The sequence below is a fragment of the Pogoniulus pusillus genome, chromosome 7 (assembly GCF_015220805.1).
Source record: "Pogoniulus pusillus isolate bPogPus1 chromosome 7, bPogPus1.pri, whole genome shotgun sequence".
Classification (NCBI taxonomy): Eukaryota; Metazoa; Chordata; class Aves; order Piciformes; family Lybiidae; genus Pogoniulus; species Pogoniulus pusillus.
In genome coordinates this window covers 41,330,304-41,344,138 of record NC_087270.1, presented here as the reverse complement: position 1 = coordinate 41,344,138, position 13,835 = coordinate 41,330,304, and the positions used below count along the sequence as shown (strand labels likewise).

At 50.2% G+C, this 13,835-nt stretch overlaps 1 protein-coding gene across 1 annotated transcript in view; it reads right to left on the bottom strand.

Moving 5' to 3' along the window:
- The window catches only part of PKHD1 (PKHD1 ciliary IPT domain containing fibrocystin/polyductin), a 296,674-nt gene that overhangs the window by 268,587 nt on the left and 14,252 nt on the right, over positions 1–13,835 (bottom strand). Inside the window, exons 9-19 of the mRNA XM_064146703.1 lie at positions 12,229–12,293; positions 11,527–11,566; positions 10,457–10,527; positions 8,853–8,954; positions 7,947–8,042; positions 6,355–6,490; positions 5,246–5,360; positions 3,300–3,575; positions 2,253–2,342; positions 1,363–1,453; positions 379–521 (exon numbers count right to left, since the gene is read on the bottom strand). Of these exons, the coding sequence (XP_064002773.1) occupies positions 379–521; positions 1,363–1,453; positions 2,253–2,342; positions 3,300–3,575; positions 5,246–5,360; positions 6,355–6,490; positions 7,947–8,042; positions 8,853–8,954; positions 10,457–10,527; positions 11,527–11,566; positions 12,229–12,293 (1,225 nt within the window). The remainder of the gene's footprint in view (positions 1–378; positions 522–1,362; positions 1,454–2,252; positions 2,343–3,299; positions 3,576–5,245; positions 5,361–6,354; positions 6,491–7,946; positions 8,043–8,852; positions 8,955–10,456; positions 10,528–11,526; positions 11,567–12,228; positions 12,294–13,835) is intronic.

The following is a 13,835-nucleotide window of genomic DNA, read 5'->3' as shown; positions in this document are numbered from 1 at the left end:
GAGTGCAGTAGATTATGATTCTATAGAAGGTGAGCAAAAAAGTCAGCAAGAGTGGACCCCCAGATAAGGTTTCTCCCTCTGTTCAAAGAGTGCCCATCCATGCACCTTCCATCTCTCCCCAACACCATATCTCCTTTTCCTTTCTCTCAGCAAGGGTTGCATCTCCAGGAGCAGATACCAGCCAGCTGCATTTAGCAGTATATACATCTCAGGGGTCTCAAGCTACCCACTCAGCCAATAAAAGACTGCTTTGTCCAACAGCATGGTGTGAAAACATGGTCCTGTGTGGATTTAGGTGAAGTCTAAGCAGCCCAGAGCTGAGTGGGCTCCAAGCATTCAGTTGCCAGTGCAACCTGCCCATCAAAAGCAGGCACTTACATGTGTGTATTCAGTAAGATCATATCTTGGTAGAGCTGAGGAGGAGGTTTGCAGCAGCTGGCTTGGTCTGTGAATGCTGAATCTCCCACAGAAAGGCTCTGTTCCACTGATGATGTGTCCTGTGGTGATGGCATCCTTCATACCTAACAGTGAGGGAAAAATAAGAGGCTATGAAAGGCTTGAAAAATACTCAGCAGACAGCAGTGCAGCCAAGACATTAATGAAAAGCCAAGAGATGAGCAAAAGATCCTCACAGTCCTCACAGCCCTGCTCTTAACTATTCTCCTGCCCACATACATGATGGAGACCTGCAGGACATCTGCTTCTCACCTTCAGGTTGTTGAGGCAGGATGAAAGATCATTGCATAACTGCCTAGTGGTGTGCCCCAAGGGTCAGTGCTGGGCATTGAGTCCAGCAGCAGTAAGTTTGCAGATGGCACCAAGATAGGAGCAGCTGTGGAGCTGTTGGAGGGTAGCAGAGCCCTGCAGAGGGACCTGGCCAGGCTGCATGGGTGGGCAGAGGCCAATGGGATGAGATTGAACAAGGCCAAGTGCAGGGTTCTGCACTTTGGCCACAACAACCCCAAGCAGCACTACAGGCTGGGGCCAGAGTGGCTGAGAGCAGCCAGGCAGAGAGGCTCCAGGCCCCTCACCAGCTCCATTGCCCTTCTCTGGACATGTTCTGATACCTCAACATCTCTCTTGAATTGAGGAGCCCAGAACTGGACATAGCACTCAAGGGGTGGCCTGAGCAGTGCTGAGTACAAGAGAAGAATCATGTTGCTTTTAATAGTAGATCCCTAAAGTTCCCCATCAGAATGTAGAGCTGAGAAACATAAATGCACTTGAGTCCACTGGAAGTGTAGATTTATTACCACTACAAGTGTAGATTTACTACCATTAGAAGTTTAAAGCACATTTATTTCATGAAAGGATGCCAACTCTCACAGTAAATCCTACTTATTTGTCACACAAGATCATTACCTTTCTCAAAGCCATCATGGAAAAGGATTTTAGCAGAAGCTGGCTCAATTTCACACCCTATTGAAAGAAGCTCCTCTATTGCTGTTTGCACCTTCAAAAGAAAAAGGAAGGAACTGAAAAGCAGTCACAACACAGCAGTGCCTGGATCAGCTCAGCAGACAGCTTCAGCACCCACATCATGACTGGTGGCTCCTCTATTCTCTACATGCTTGTATAGCAGTCATCTCAGTACACATTAAGCTTCCACATCTGATAACACTCAGGGGTCTGAGACACCTTTTAGATGTCCAGCAGCCTCCTCAGGAAGGTGCAGATCTCATGCATGAGCTATATTACAGCCTGGGCATCTGCATGGCCATCCAGCCTCTCCCTCCAGCTGTTGGAACTAGATGTCTAATGCCTCTCGAGGAGCTATCACCCAGGGTAGCTTTTACACCGAACAACTACAACATTGAGGGACTGTGGGATTTTGGAGGATCCAGATCAGAGCTCCTGTCTGAAGCAAGAACCTCCTGGCTTGCATCAGAAATAGTGTAGTGTGATGGTTTGGGTGTTCCCTGCCCCTTTACACTTAAGAAATCACCCAGACTAGACTCAGCCCAGCTCGAAATTGAAGGATGAAGCTTTATATTCACAGCTTAGCACAAGAGACAAGCAGGTAGGTACAGTATCTGCACCTAGAGACAGACATAGACAAGGTAAAGGGAATACAGAAACACAGCAGCCCTGCCAGAAACCTGAGTGCCCAGGAGGGGCTCCCAACCACCCTGCCACCTCCTTCCCTCCATGCTACCTTATCCCAGACTTCACCTTACGTTCAAGATGAGGCTGGAGGGCTGGCCAGGGGGGTTAGGAAGCAGAAGGATTAGACAGCATATAATGACTCTTACCTGCTGAGCTGTAGCATTTGTGGAGACCACCCTGTGCAGCGTGTGGCTCTGCCAGATGCTGAACCACCCTGTACCAGACACAGTCAACACCTGGCAAACAAAGAAGCAAACAAATACAGGGATACAACCTGCATGAGACACATTGACTGCAACCCAGGTATCATCTACCAAAGAGGGTTATACGGACACAGTCATAGAATCACAGAATCAAGCAGGTTGGAAGAGAGCTCCAAGCTCAGCCAGCCCAACCTAGCACCCAGCCCTGGCCAATCAACCAGACCATGGCACTAAGTGCCCCAGCCAGGCTTGGCTTCAACACCTCCAGGCACAGAGACTCCACCACCTCCCTGGGCAGCCCATTCCAATGCCAATCACTCTCTCTGACAACAATACCTCCTCACATCCAGACTAGACCTGCCCTGCCACAGCTTGAGGCTGTGTCCCCTTCTTCTGTTGCTGCTTGCCTGGCAGCAGAGCCCAACCCCACCTGGCTACAGCCTCCTTTCAGGCAGCTGTAGCCAGCAATGAGCTCTGCCCTGAGCCTCCTCTGCTGCAGGCTGCACACCCCCAGCTCCCTCAGCCTCTCCTCACAGAGCTGTGCTCCAGCACCTTCCCCAGCCTTCGTTGCAACAGAAGAAGGACAAGAGTCTAGGCAAAGCAAAGTGGAATGGGCTGCCCAGGGAGGTGGTGGAGTCTCTGTGCCTGGAGGTGTTGAAGCCAAGCCTGGCTGGGGCACTTAGTGCCATGGTCTGGTTGCTTAGCCAGGGCTGGGTGCTAGGTTGGGCAGGATGATCTTGGAGGCCTCTTCCAACCTGCTGGATTCTGTGACTCTATGTCTCTGGTGCTATGAACAACATTTGTAAGCCCCACATAGGCCTGCAGCTCATGATGCTGTTTCTCATCAGCTATCTCAGCAGGTTAAACACGAGGTGGGAACACACTTCCAAATCTAGCACCAGCAAGGCCTTCACAATTAGGAATTACTGCCATCTCTATCAGGTGAGCCAGGGCTAGCCCAGGTCCCAGTCTCAAGCACACAGCACTGACCTGCACCTCTGGAAGGGGCAAAGCCTGAGCCCGGATCTCGTGCCTCTCAATGTAGTAGTTGTTCACCACGTGGGGACTCAGCCATGTGTTATGTATCTGGACTCCAACTCTCATCCCACTGCTGGCTGCCTTCCCGTGGTGCAGTGCTTCCAGGTAGTACCTTGAACCAGCAGTCAGCTGGAATTTCTGGGATTTGGGCTGCCAGTCCTCACTCCAGCTCTTCACCCAGTGCTCAGACCGCTCCGAACTGCCCGCAGGGAGAGAAGCTATTCTCACCTGTGTCCAGAACAACCAAATCCATCACTTACAGATCCAAAGTTATCTCAAAAGCAAATCAGACTTGTGCTTATCACTGCCAGCAGTGGGGTGATGGTTGTGTGCTGGTTTGAGGCTAATTGGTATGTTTTAATCAGAGACATTAGATCACTGGCTGTGAAAAGAAAAGAATGATGAAGTCCTGGAGGTGTTCAAGAAAAGCCTGGATGAGGCACTTAGTGCCATGGCCTAGTTGACTGGATAGGGCTGGGTGATAGTTTGGGCTGGATGATCTTGGAGGTCTCTTCCAACCTGCTTGATTCTATGATTCTAAAACCCCTTCTATGATTGTCATTCACTGGTTTGCTACAGGGATAAAAAGCCAAATCATAAACAGTCATTCTAACCTGGGGCTGTGCTGTGCATCCAATCACTTCTTCTTAACTCTGGTCTGCTCTAATATCTCTCCTCTAATCTCAGCTAACAACTAACATGTCAGCTTTGCTGGCTGTTATTTTGTTTGCCTGTCTGAGACAAGTAGAGGGAGAAAGAGGGAGTAGCTCTGAGTCCTTCTGGCCAGTTTCCTTTGTCCAGGAGGGAGTTTGGATTCCTGTGTGGTATCTAATTTGTATATAATTGTAAATAGTTGTAAATGTATTGTGCATATATGCTTGGAAATGTTCATAGAATCATCAACCAGGTTGGAAGAGAGCTCCAAGCTCAGCCAGCCCAACCTAGCACCCAGCCCTGGCCAAGCAACCAGACCATGGCACTAAGTGCCCCAGCCAGACTTGGCTTCAACACCTCCAGGCACACAGACCCCACCACCTCCCTGGGCAGCCCATTCCAATGCCAATCACTCTCTCTGTGAAGAAGAATAAAAGAGAGTGCTGCAGCACCTTGCACCAGTAAGAGCAGGAATGCTAACTTCTTTTTAATGGATGGGTCCCTTCTATTTCTTCTAGCCTGAACCAGTCGCTAGGCTTAAGAGCAGCCCAGAGAAATAGATGACCTTCACTTCCAGCATCCTATCAGCTCTACAAAGGGAAGGACCAATGTTTCCAGAGGGCAAAATTTCAACAGGCAGCAAGCCTCCAGCTCCCCTTGCACAGCTCATTCATGGTGGTGATGTGCTGAATTTACAGAGAAAAAGGCCTTCTGGAAAAGACATTCAGTTTCTGGTTGCAAGAAGGGAGGCTGTAGTCAAGTGGGGTTGTTCTCTGCTGCCAGGCAAGCAGCAACAGAAGAAGGGGACACAGTCTCAAGCTGTGCCAGGGGAGGTCTAGGCTGGATGTTGTTAGGAAGTTGTTGTCAGAGAGAGTGATTGGCATTGGAATGGGCTGCCCAGGGAGGTGGTGGAGTCTCTGTGCCTGGAAGTGTTTGAAGCCAAGGCTGGCTGGGGCACTTAGTGCCATGGTCTGGCTGACTGTTGAGGGCTGGGTGCTAGGTTGGACTGGCTGAGCTTGGAGCTCTCTTCCAACCTGGCTGATGGTAAGATTCTAAGAGTGAGATTTTTACTGAGCTGAGCAACTGACGGCCAGTGTTGAGCATCAAATATAGTCATGCAGCTTTCACTCTGCAGCAGATTCATAACAGGGACCAATAAAAAGTCAATTCACACAGGGTAAACTCCCACTCATAAACCATTTTCCACCCCAATCTTATTTTCTTTCCTGTGCCAAGAGGAATACCTTATGTTCTGGCTCTTGGGAAGAACTTAAGTAGAGAGATGCCTGAGTGTCCGCCTGAATCCAGAAGGTGTAATTGTTGGTCTCAGGAGCCACAAAAAACCCACGAAGCCTGGAGCTAGGCAAAAGCAGAACATCCATAATGCACAAAAGAGTTACTGCAAGAGAAACCTGGCCTCACCCCTTGCTTCCACACATAAGCTGAGGAGCAGGGAAAGATTGTGAGAGCAAGTTGAAGCAAATCTCAGAGATGTTAAAAGGGAAGGAAGCCCAAACGACCTGCTTTCACATGGAAAGGGATTGATGCTTTACAGAAGCCTTGAGGAGGGTAAAAAACCCACCCAATAAATACTTCATCAAAATAAGCATGGTTTTGATGTTGGTCACTTTGTGCAGCCTTAATCCTGACCAGGCAAGAAAAGGCTCAGATTCACACACAAGATCAAGTGAGAAGAAGAGAAGCAATGGGAAGATGAAAGCAGTCTTGTGCTCTGCACAGCTCTTCAAGGGAGCATCTGAAGAAACAATGGACACCAACACGGTCCAGGTATTTTCACAGCTCAGGGCAAAGCAGTTGGTTTCCTTTAACTCCACCCACACTGCAGCTGCAAACATCAGCTGAGCTCCGGCTCTTCACCCAGTTCTCAGAACTGCCAGCAGGGAGAGAAGCTATTCTCACCTGTGTCCACAACAACCAAATCCATCACAGCCTCCACAGGATTGTTCAGCGTCAAAAGCAAATCAGAGTTGTGCTTATCACTGCCAGCAGTGGGGTGATGGGTGTGTGCAAAGAACACCTGAGGATCTGCCCACCTCCCTCTGGCCAGAGCTCCAGCCCAAGACCCTCTGTACCTGGAGCTGCTTCCACCTCTGCAGCAATTTCTTTTGTGGTATTTCACCAGAAACGTTGAGTGAAAGCAAAAGAAGGAAAAAATGAAACACTTTGCTGCATATTTTGAGCTTCAAAAGGACCCTGGAGCAGAAGATTTACTTTGATTTCCAGGAGCTAGGCAGTAAGCTCTGCTATAAGGAGTTGTCAGGTGTCACCCCTATACCTTACACTGCTAAAGGTGATTGCCATGGCTTTGTCTCTGTTTAAGATCATTGAATACCTGAAGGACTTCTTTGCCCCAGACAGAAACCTTAGTGGGGAGCTGGCGTTAGGTACAAACTGCCATCTATACCCAGGACCTGTTTCTGTCAGATCAGAGGCATCATCCCAGACTTCAAAGAGCAGCCCTCTGTTTCCTACAAAATAAAAGAGAAACCTTCTCAGTAGCAGCCAACAGACATCCCAGAGCACATGCTAGAATCAGTGCTGCAAGGAGGCAGGCCAGGACAGAACAGTTCAATAACAAATGGGCTCTGTTTGTGGGTCTTTATTTTTGGTTTGGTTTTGTGGTTTTTTTTCAGCTCAAGGCAGAGCACAGATCTCACTTTGAGGATTTTTTCTTCCTTGAAATGCTCTACCAGAAAAAAAAATAAGGAAAAAATCTGCAGAGGGCAGAACATCCAAGCAAGCTCCCCTGGCTACTCCTGCAGGAAAAGGCACCCAAGCTCCCCTGGCTACTCCTGCAGGAAAAGGCACCCAAGCTCCCATGGCTACTCCTGCAGGAAAAGGCACCCAAGCTGCCCTGGCTACTCCTGCAGGAAAAGGCACCCAAGCTCCCATGGCTACTCCTGCAGGAAAAGGCACCCAAGCTGCCCTGGCTACTCCTGCAGGAAATTGTACCCAAGCTCCCATGGCTACTCCTGCAGGAAATTGTACCCAAGCTCCCATGGCTACTCCTGCAGGAAAAGGCACCCAAGCTGCCCTGGCTACTCCTGCAGGAAATTGTACCCAAGCTCCCATGGCTACTCCTGCAGGAAAAGGCACCCAAGCTCCCATGGCTACTCCTGCAGGAAAAGCAACTGAGATGGCCAAGAGCCAAATTGAGCCAAACTCATTTTGAACATGGCAATTTCCTACTCCACTCAGCAGTGTTCATGGAAGCCTCTACATAGCTCTAGTTCATAGAATCATAGAATCAAGCAGGTTGGAAGAAACCTCCAACCTCAGCCACTCCAACCTAGCACCCTGGCCAAGCAACCAGACCATGGCACTAAGTGCCCCAGCCAGGCTTGGCTTCAACACCTCCAGCCACACAGACTCCACCACCTCCCTGGGCAGCCCATTCCAATGCCAATCACTCTCTCTGCCAGGAACTTCCTCCTCACATCCAGCCCAAACCTGCCCTGGCACAACTTGACACTCTGTCCCCTTGTTCTCTTGCTGGCTGCCTGGCAGCAGAGCCCAACCCCACCTGGCTACAGCCTCCCTGCAGGCAGCTGCAGGCAGCAATGAGCTCTGCCCTGAGCCTCCTCTGCTGCAGGCTGCACCCCCCCAGCTCCCTCAGCCTCTCCTCACAGGGCTCTGCTCCAGGCCCCTCCCCAGCCTTGCTGCCCTTCTCTGGACACCTTCCAGCACCTCAGCATCTCTCTTCAATTATCCCAACTCTCAGCCTTTCTTCACAACAAAAGTGTCCCAACCCTTGGGTCATTTTTGTGGCACCTCCCCCTATCAAACCTAGCAGAAGCTGGCTTCACACTGAAGCAGATGAGATCTGACAAAGCCCTGTGTTTCTATGTGTTCATCCCCAAACTGTTCCTGCTCTTCATTCCCTTGTTTTGGTAGTTTGGATCTTCAGCTGTTGGAATACCATACCTGGCTGGGGGGCAGCAAGCCTCCTGCCCTTATCAACAGCCTCAGTGGTGCACCTGATTTGCTGGGGGGAGAGGTGCTTGAGCTTACAAGGGACACCTGGCAGGGGAAAAAAGAAAAAGATTTTAGAAGGAGGAGACAAATGTGCTTTGTGGGACTGAGAGACACAGCTCAGCTCCAGCAGCAACGTATCTTGCTTCCAAATAGGGTCAACACTTTGCTATGGAGCAAAGCTGGAGGTGGGGAGAGTGAGAGTGGAGGTGAGGAGGAAGTTGTTGAGCAGGAGAGTGGTGAGAGGCTGGAATGGGTTGCCCAGGGAGGTGGTTGAGGCCCCATGGCTGGAGGTGTTTGAGGCCAGGCTGGCTGAGGCTGTGTGCAGCCTGCTCTAGGGTAGGGTGTCCCTGGGCATGGCAGGGGGCTTGGAACTGGCTGCTCCTTGTGGTCCCTTCCAACCCTGACTGCTTCTATGGTCCTGTGCTTCATCTGTTCAGTGAAGGTGGTCAAACAGCTCTGCATGGCAATCCAGAAGCAGGTGTGCTTAGTGTGGGAGATGCTAACAGCAGCTACAGGCAAGTTCTTCTCTAGAGAGTAGAGGCCAGGTGAGGGATACAAGTTAGATAGCACCAACCTTTCTGGTCCAGGAGCTTTGTTCTGCCCATGGCAGGGGGGTTGGAGCTAGGTGATCCTTTGGTCCCTTCCAACCCTGACTGAGTCTGTGATTCTAAAGCCTGAACTTGTATTACCAAGTGAGCAAAATGACTCACTCCCAGGCCAGAACAACTGGACCTTCCTGATGGTGACTTCTACAGCTCCTGCACTGGTATCTATCAACAGCAGTTGGGTTTTGTGGTCACAGCTGGGAAAATTATATTGGGGGAAAAAAACCCAATCATACATTTCTCCTCTTACCTGAGACAGTGACCTGTACTGGCTCCTCAAAGAAATCCCCTGTGACAGTGAGATCAGTACCACCTCCAAGACTTCCAGCAGCTGGGAAGACAGAGGTGATCTCTACAGAGGAAGGAAAAAGGAAATCTGAAAACAAGCCCTGGAAATGTGAATCCAAACTCTATTTCTGTCAGAGCCAGCAGGGCACTTGCATTGTTTCCAGCCAGAGCAGGCTCCTGTGAGTGAATCCAGCAGCTCACTGATCCTTCCTGGAGGTTTGGGCAGCTGCTGGGATTGCACCAGGAATGAACAACAAGGATAACTTTGGCACAGGACTGTAATGCTTGGACTGTTACTGGGGTTACTTAGCAAGGGCTGCATGCTGAAGTCGCAGTCGCCTTCTGGTACTGAGGAGCTCTGCATTAAAAATAAAGGCTGGAATTAAAACCATTTTAATCCTTTTGACCTTCTTTGACCTTTCCCAATTTAGCCTACATGTTTGGATGTTGCCATACTTTCCAGTCATCCCTCAGGCTTCAGGGACAAATGGCAGGAGCTGAACATTTGAATATCTACATATGAGAATCTCTCAGGATTTTAATCTCTGTTGCAGTCATTCCCTTTCCACACTGGAGACTTATTTTTCTCTTTGACACACTTTGTCCTCAGAGGTCTGAGTTTAACCTTGCATGGTTCTGAAAGAAAAAGAATGACTAAGTAAAATGGAATCACAGAATGGTTTGGGTGGGAAGAGACCTCTAAAGATCATCTCTTCCAACCCTCCAGCAGTGAGCAGGGATAGCTTCATGCAGCTCAGGTTGTGCTGCTGCTCTCTCTTTGAGCATCTCACTGCTGTCTACAGCTGCCTGAAGGGACACTGTGGAGAGGCTGCTGCTGGGCTCTGTTCACAGGTACTTGGAGACAGAACAAGGGAGAATGACCTCAAGCTGAGGCTGGGGAGGTTTAGATTGGACGTTAGGAAGAAGTTTTTCAGGGAGAGAGTGGTCAGGGAGTGGAATGAGCTGCCCAGGGAGGTGGTGCAGTCACCCACCCTGGATGTGTTCAAGGGTGGTTTGGATGTGGTGCTTGGGGATGAGGTTTAAGGTGAATCTGGTAGAGTAGGGGTAAAGTTTGGACTTGGTGACCCTGAAGGGTTTAAGGCCAGGCTGGCTGAGGCTGTGGCCAGTCTGCTCTAGGGTAGGGTGTCCCTGCCCATGGCAGGGGGGTTGCAGCTAGATGATCCTTGTGGTCCCTTCCAACCCTGACTGATTCCATGATTCCAGGAGCTTTTCCAACCTGATGTTTCTGTGATTCTGTCATCTCAGATTATGCTGTCCAAAAGAGAGTTCAAGTCTATCCCTATCTAAAAGGAACACTATTTCAGTGTGTGTGAAGGATCCAGCAGCCTATGGCAGCATCCCCAGCCTTAGGACAGAGATCTACCCTTCTGCAAAGTGGGGTCTGCACAGAATGTGATCGAAGCCCATACCAGGAGAGTGGCACACTCAAAGTGAGGACACAGCAAGGTTACCTCTTTGGGAAGGTCAACAGTGAAAGGTCTTTTCTTAGACCACGCTGGGATTGCCAAAAGACAGCACAGGCAGTGAGATGGACCAGTGCCATACCTGCATGTGTTTGATACAAGAACAGCTCCTGTTTGGCACTGATGAGCCAAGCATCTTTATGTATGGCTGACCTGCAAGAAGGAGAAAATGCCTGAGAGATCTTTGCCCATTTAAAGTGAACCTTCTTTTGACAAGCTGTGCACTTGCTCTCCAGAACACAAGGACCAAAGATGCCTTTCACCAGCACATTGAGACATTGACCCAAGAGATTCCTTTGCCTGGCTGAAGTGCAGAAAAGCTGCCTCATTGTAAAGCATGGCTTTGACACTGTCAGAACCCTCAATTCAAGAAAGATGTTGAGGTGCTGGAACATGTCCAGAGAAGGGCAACAAAGCTGGTGAGGGGCCTGGAACACAAATCCTATGAGGAGAGGTTGAGGGAACTGGGCCTGTTTAGCCTGGAGAAGAGGAGGCTCAGGGGTGATCTTATTACTGTCTACAACTACCTGAAGGGGCATTGTAGCCAGGTGGGGGTTGGCCTCTTCTCCCAGGCAACCAGCAATAAAACAAGGGGACAGTCTCAAGTTGTGCCAGGGTAGGTATAGGCTGGATGTTAGGAAGAAGTTCTTCACAGAGAGAGTGATTGGCATTGGAATGGGCTGCCCAGGGAGGTGGTGGAGGCACCGTCCCTGGGGGTCTTGAAGAAAAGCCTGGATGAGGCACTTAGTGCCATGGTCTGGTTGACTGGCTAGGGCTGGGTGCTAGGTTGGACTGGATGATCTTGGAGGTCTCTTCCAACCTGGTTGATTCTATGATTCTATGATTCTATTTCCACCTCCTGTTGTGGCTACCTTCTTCCCCACTTGAATGAGGAGTTAAAAGTAAGGGGAAAGGGTTGTATCCAGGTAGGCTTTGGGCACTGAAGCTAAAATATTCAAACACCAAAGTGGAGATACTTTGGGGGAGGAACAATCTCTTCTCACTCCCAAACTGATGAGTGTCTTCCCAGGATGGTAAAATCTTAGTACTGAAACTAAGGATTTCATTCATCCTGCACTCCACTGTAGCTGTGTCACTGTGTAAAACCACAAATAGAGAGAAAAGAGGGGGGGGGAAGATTCTTTTACTCACTTTCCTTTGTTAAACACCGAAAAGCTGACGTTGTGGGAGCCTGGAGGAGAAAAAGAGTGACATGCTGTATGGGCAGGGTGTGGAGTCTATCCCATTAAAACCTTCCCAGGTGTTTGGGCCTAATTCTCCCTTTCCTTTCACTTCTCTTCCAACAGCATAACTGTGTTGACTTAGCTGAGTGTGTGTGCAGGAACTGAGTATCAGCCTAGGGAGCTTAAAGCCTTAGATCATAAGTAAAGACATCAACACACAGTTAGGCACCTTCTGAACCTGCAAGATGAATCTCAGGGGCAGGATTTTGGTGCCCAAACACAGGCATCCACAACTGAGGGGCAATGGATTTAAAGCAGAGAAGGGTGAACCTAGACTGGGCATTAGAAAGAAGGGTTTTTTTCACTGTCAGGGTAGTGGAATGTTAAAACAGGTCACCCCAGGACGTGCTGGAAGCTCCTGCCCTGGGTATGTCCAAGATTAGCTAGGGCTGGGTGCTAGGTTGGACTGGATGAGCTTGGAGCTCTCTTCCAACCTGCTTGATTCTAAGATCAGGTTTGATGTGGCTCTGAGCAAACCTGTTTACTGCAGGGAGGTAGGACTAGATGGCCTGTAAAGGTCCTTCCCAAGCCAGTGCCTGCTGTGATTAACACTTCCCCTCTGCAGCTGCAGGAATGAGAAACCCATGCTTTCTCTCCCATCTTCACCAACCTATGTGATTCCCTTCCACCTGGCACTGCAGGGTCCCAAATCCATCTTCTGCCCGAATAGGGTAGCTGTAGAGAGACAAAGAGCTTTGCTAAGGCCTGTGAGCAAACAGTGCAGCACACAGGCAATAACCCAAGCAGAGGTGTGTGGCTTCCATATCTGAGCTAATCACTCTTGGCTGCCTTTAGAAATGAAAGGGAGAAAGTTAGGGTGGGAGAGGAGCAATCCATCTCTCTACTGACTACAGGCATTTAGCCTACTAGCAGCACCTAATGCTCCAGATTGGCTCCTTTAACCTTGTTACCAGAAGCTGATCCTGTTGGGCACCTTAAGAACCCCATTTGAAATAAAAGCTCATGGGACACTTGTCAAGTGTGAATAGGGTGACAAAAATATTCCCCTTCTACTTGCACCTTTGCACATCCCTGCAATGCCAAGCACCAATCCAGACTGGGCAGTGAGTGGCTGGAGAGCAGCCCTGAGGAGAGGGACTTGGGGGTGCTGCTGGAGGAGAAGCTCAGCAGGAGCCAGCAGTGTGCACTTGCAGCCCAGAAAGCCAAACAGAGCCTGAGCTGCAGCAGCAGAAGTGTGGCCAGCAGGGCCAGGGAGGGGATTCTCTCCCTCTGCTCTGCTCTGCTGAGACCCCACCTGGAGTACTGCATCCAGTTCTGGAGCCCCTGGGACAAGAGGGCTGTGGAGATGCTGGAGAGTGTCCAGAGCAGGGCCAGGAGGATGCTGAGAGGCTGCAGCATCTCTGCTGTGAGCACAGACTGAAAGAGTTGGGGCTGTGCAGGCTGGAGCAGAGGAGGCTCCCAGGGGACCTTCTTGTGGCCTGCCAGGATCTGAAAGGGGCTCCAAAAAAGCTGGGGAGGGACTTTTGAGGCTGTCAGGGAGTGTCAGGAGTGGGGGAATGGAGCAAAGCTGGAGGTGGGGAGAGTGAGGCTGGAGGTGAGGAGGAAGTTGTTGAGCAGGAGAGTGGTGAGAGGCTGGCATGGGTTGCCCAGGGAGGTGGTTGAGGCCCCATGGCTGGAGGTGTTTGAGGCCAGGCTGGCTGAGGCTGTGTGCAGCCTGCTCTAGGGTAGGGTGTCCCTGGGCATGGCAGAGAGGTTGGAACTGGCTGCTCCTTGTGGCCCCTTCCAACCCTGACTGCTTCTGTGATTCTGTGATTCTAGGTCCTCACTGTTTAAGCAGGAGCAGGGGGCAGCTGAAGTGAGTGTGCTGGTGTTACAGCAGTCCTCTAGAGCTGTGCAATGGGGCAGGTCACATCACATCATCACCTCATATTGGCCTTGAGCCAGCAGGAATATTGCAGTGCAATAAGAGGGTACACAGAGCACCCCAAGAGCCTTAGCACTTGCTTAGAATATAATCACAGAGTTGTTCATGTTGGAAGAGACCAGGATGCAAGAGCCAGCAGCCTAAAGGCTCTCCCACAACTTACAGAAGGACACACTCATGCCAAGAAATGAACAGTGCCAGAGCCTGTCTGCCCATGCTGTTAGATTTTAAAGCTCTGCTTGCCCAGTTTGGGCTCAGGTCAGCTAAAGCCACCTTTTAAATTAGTCTATTCTTGACTGAAAAGCTTGGACTGAAGAGCAGGGTCAATAGGT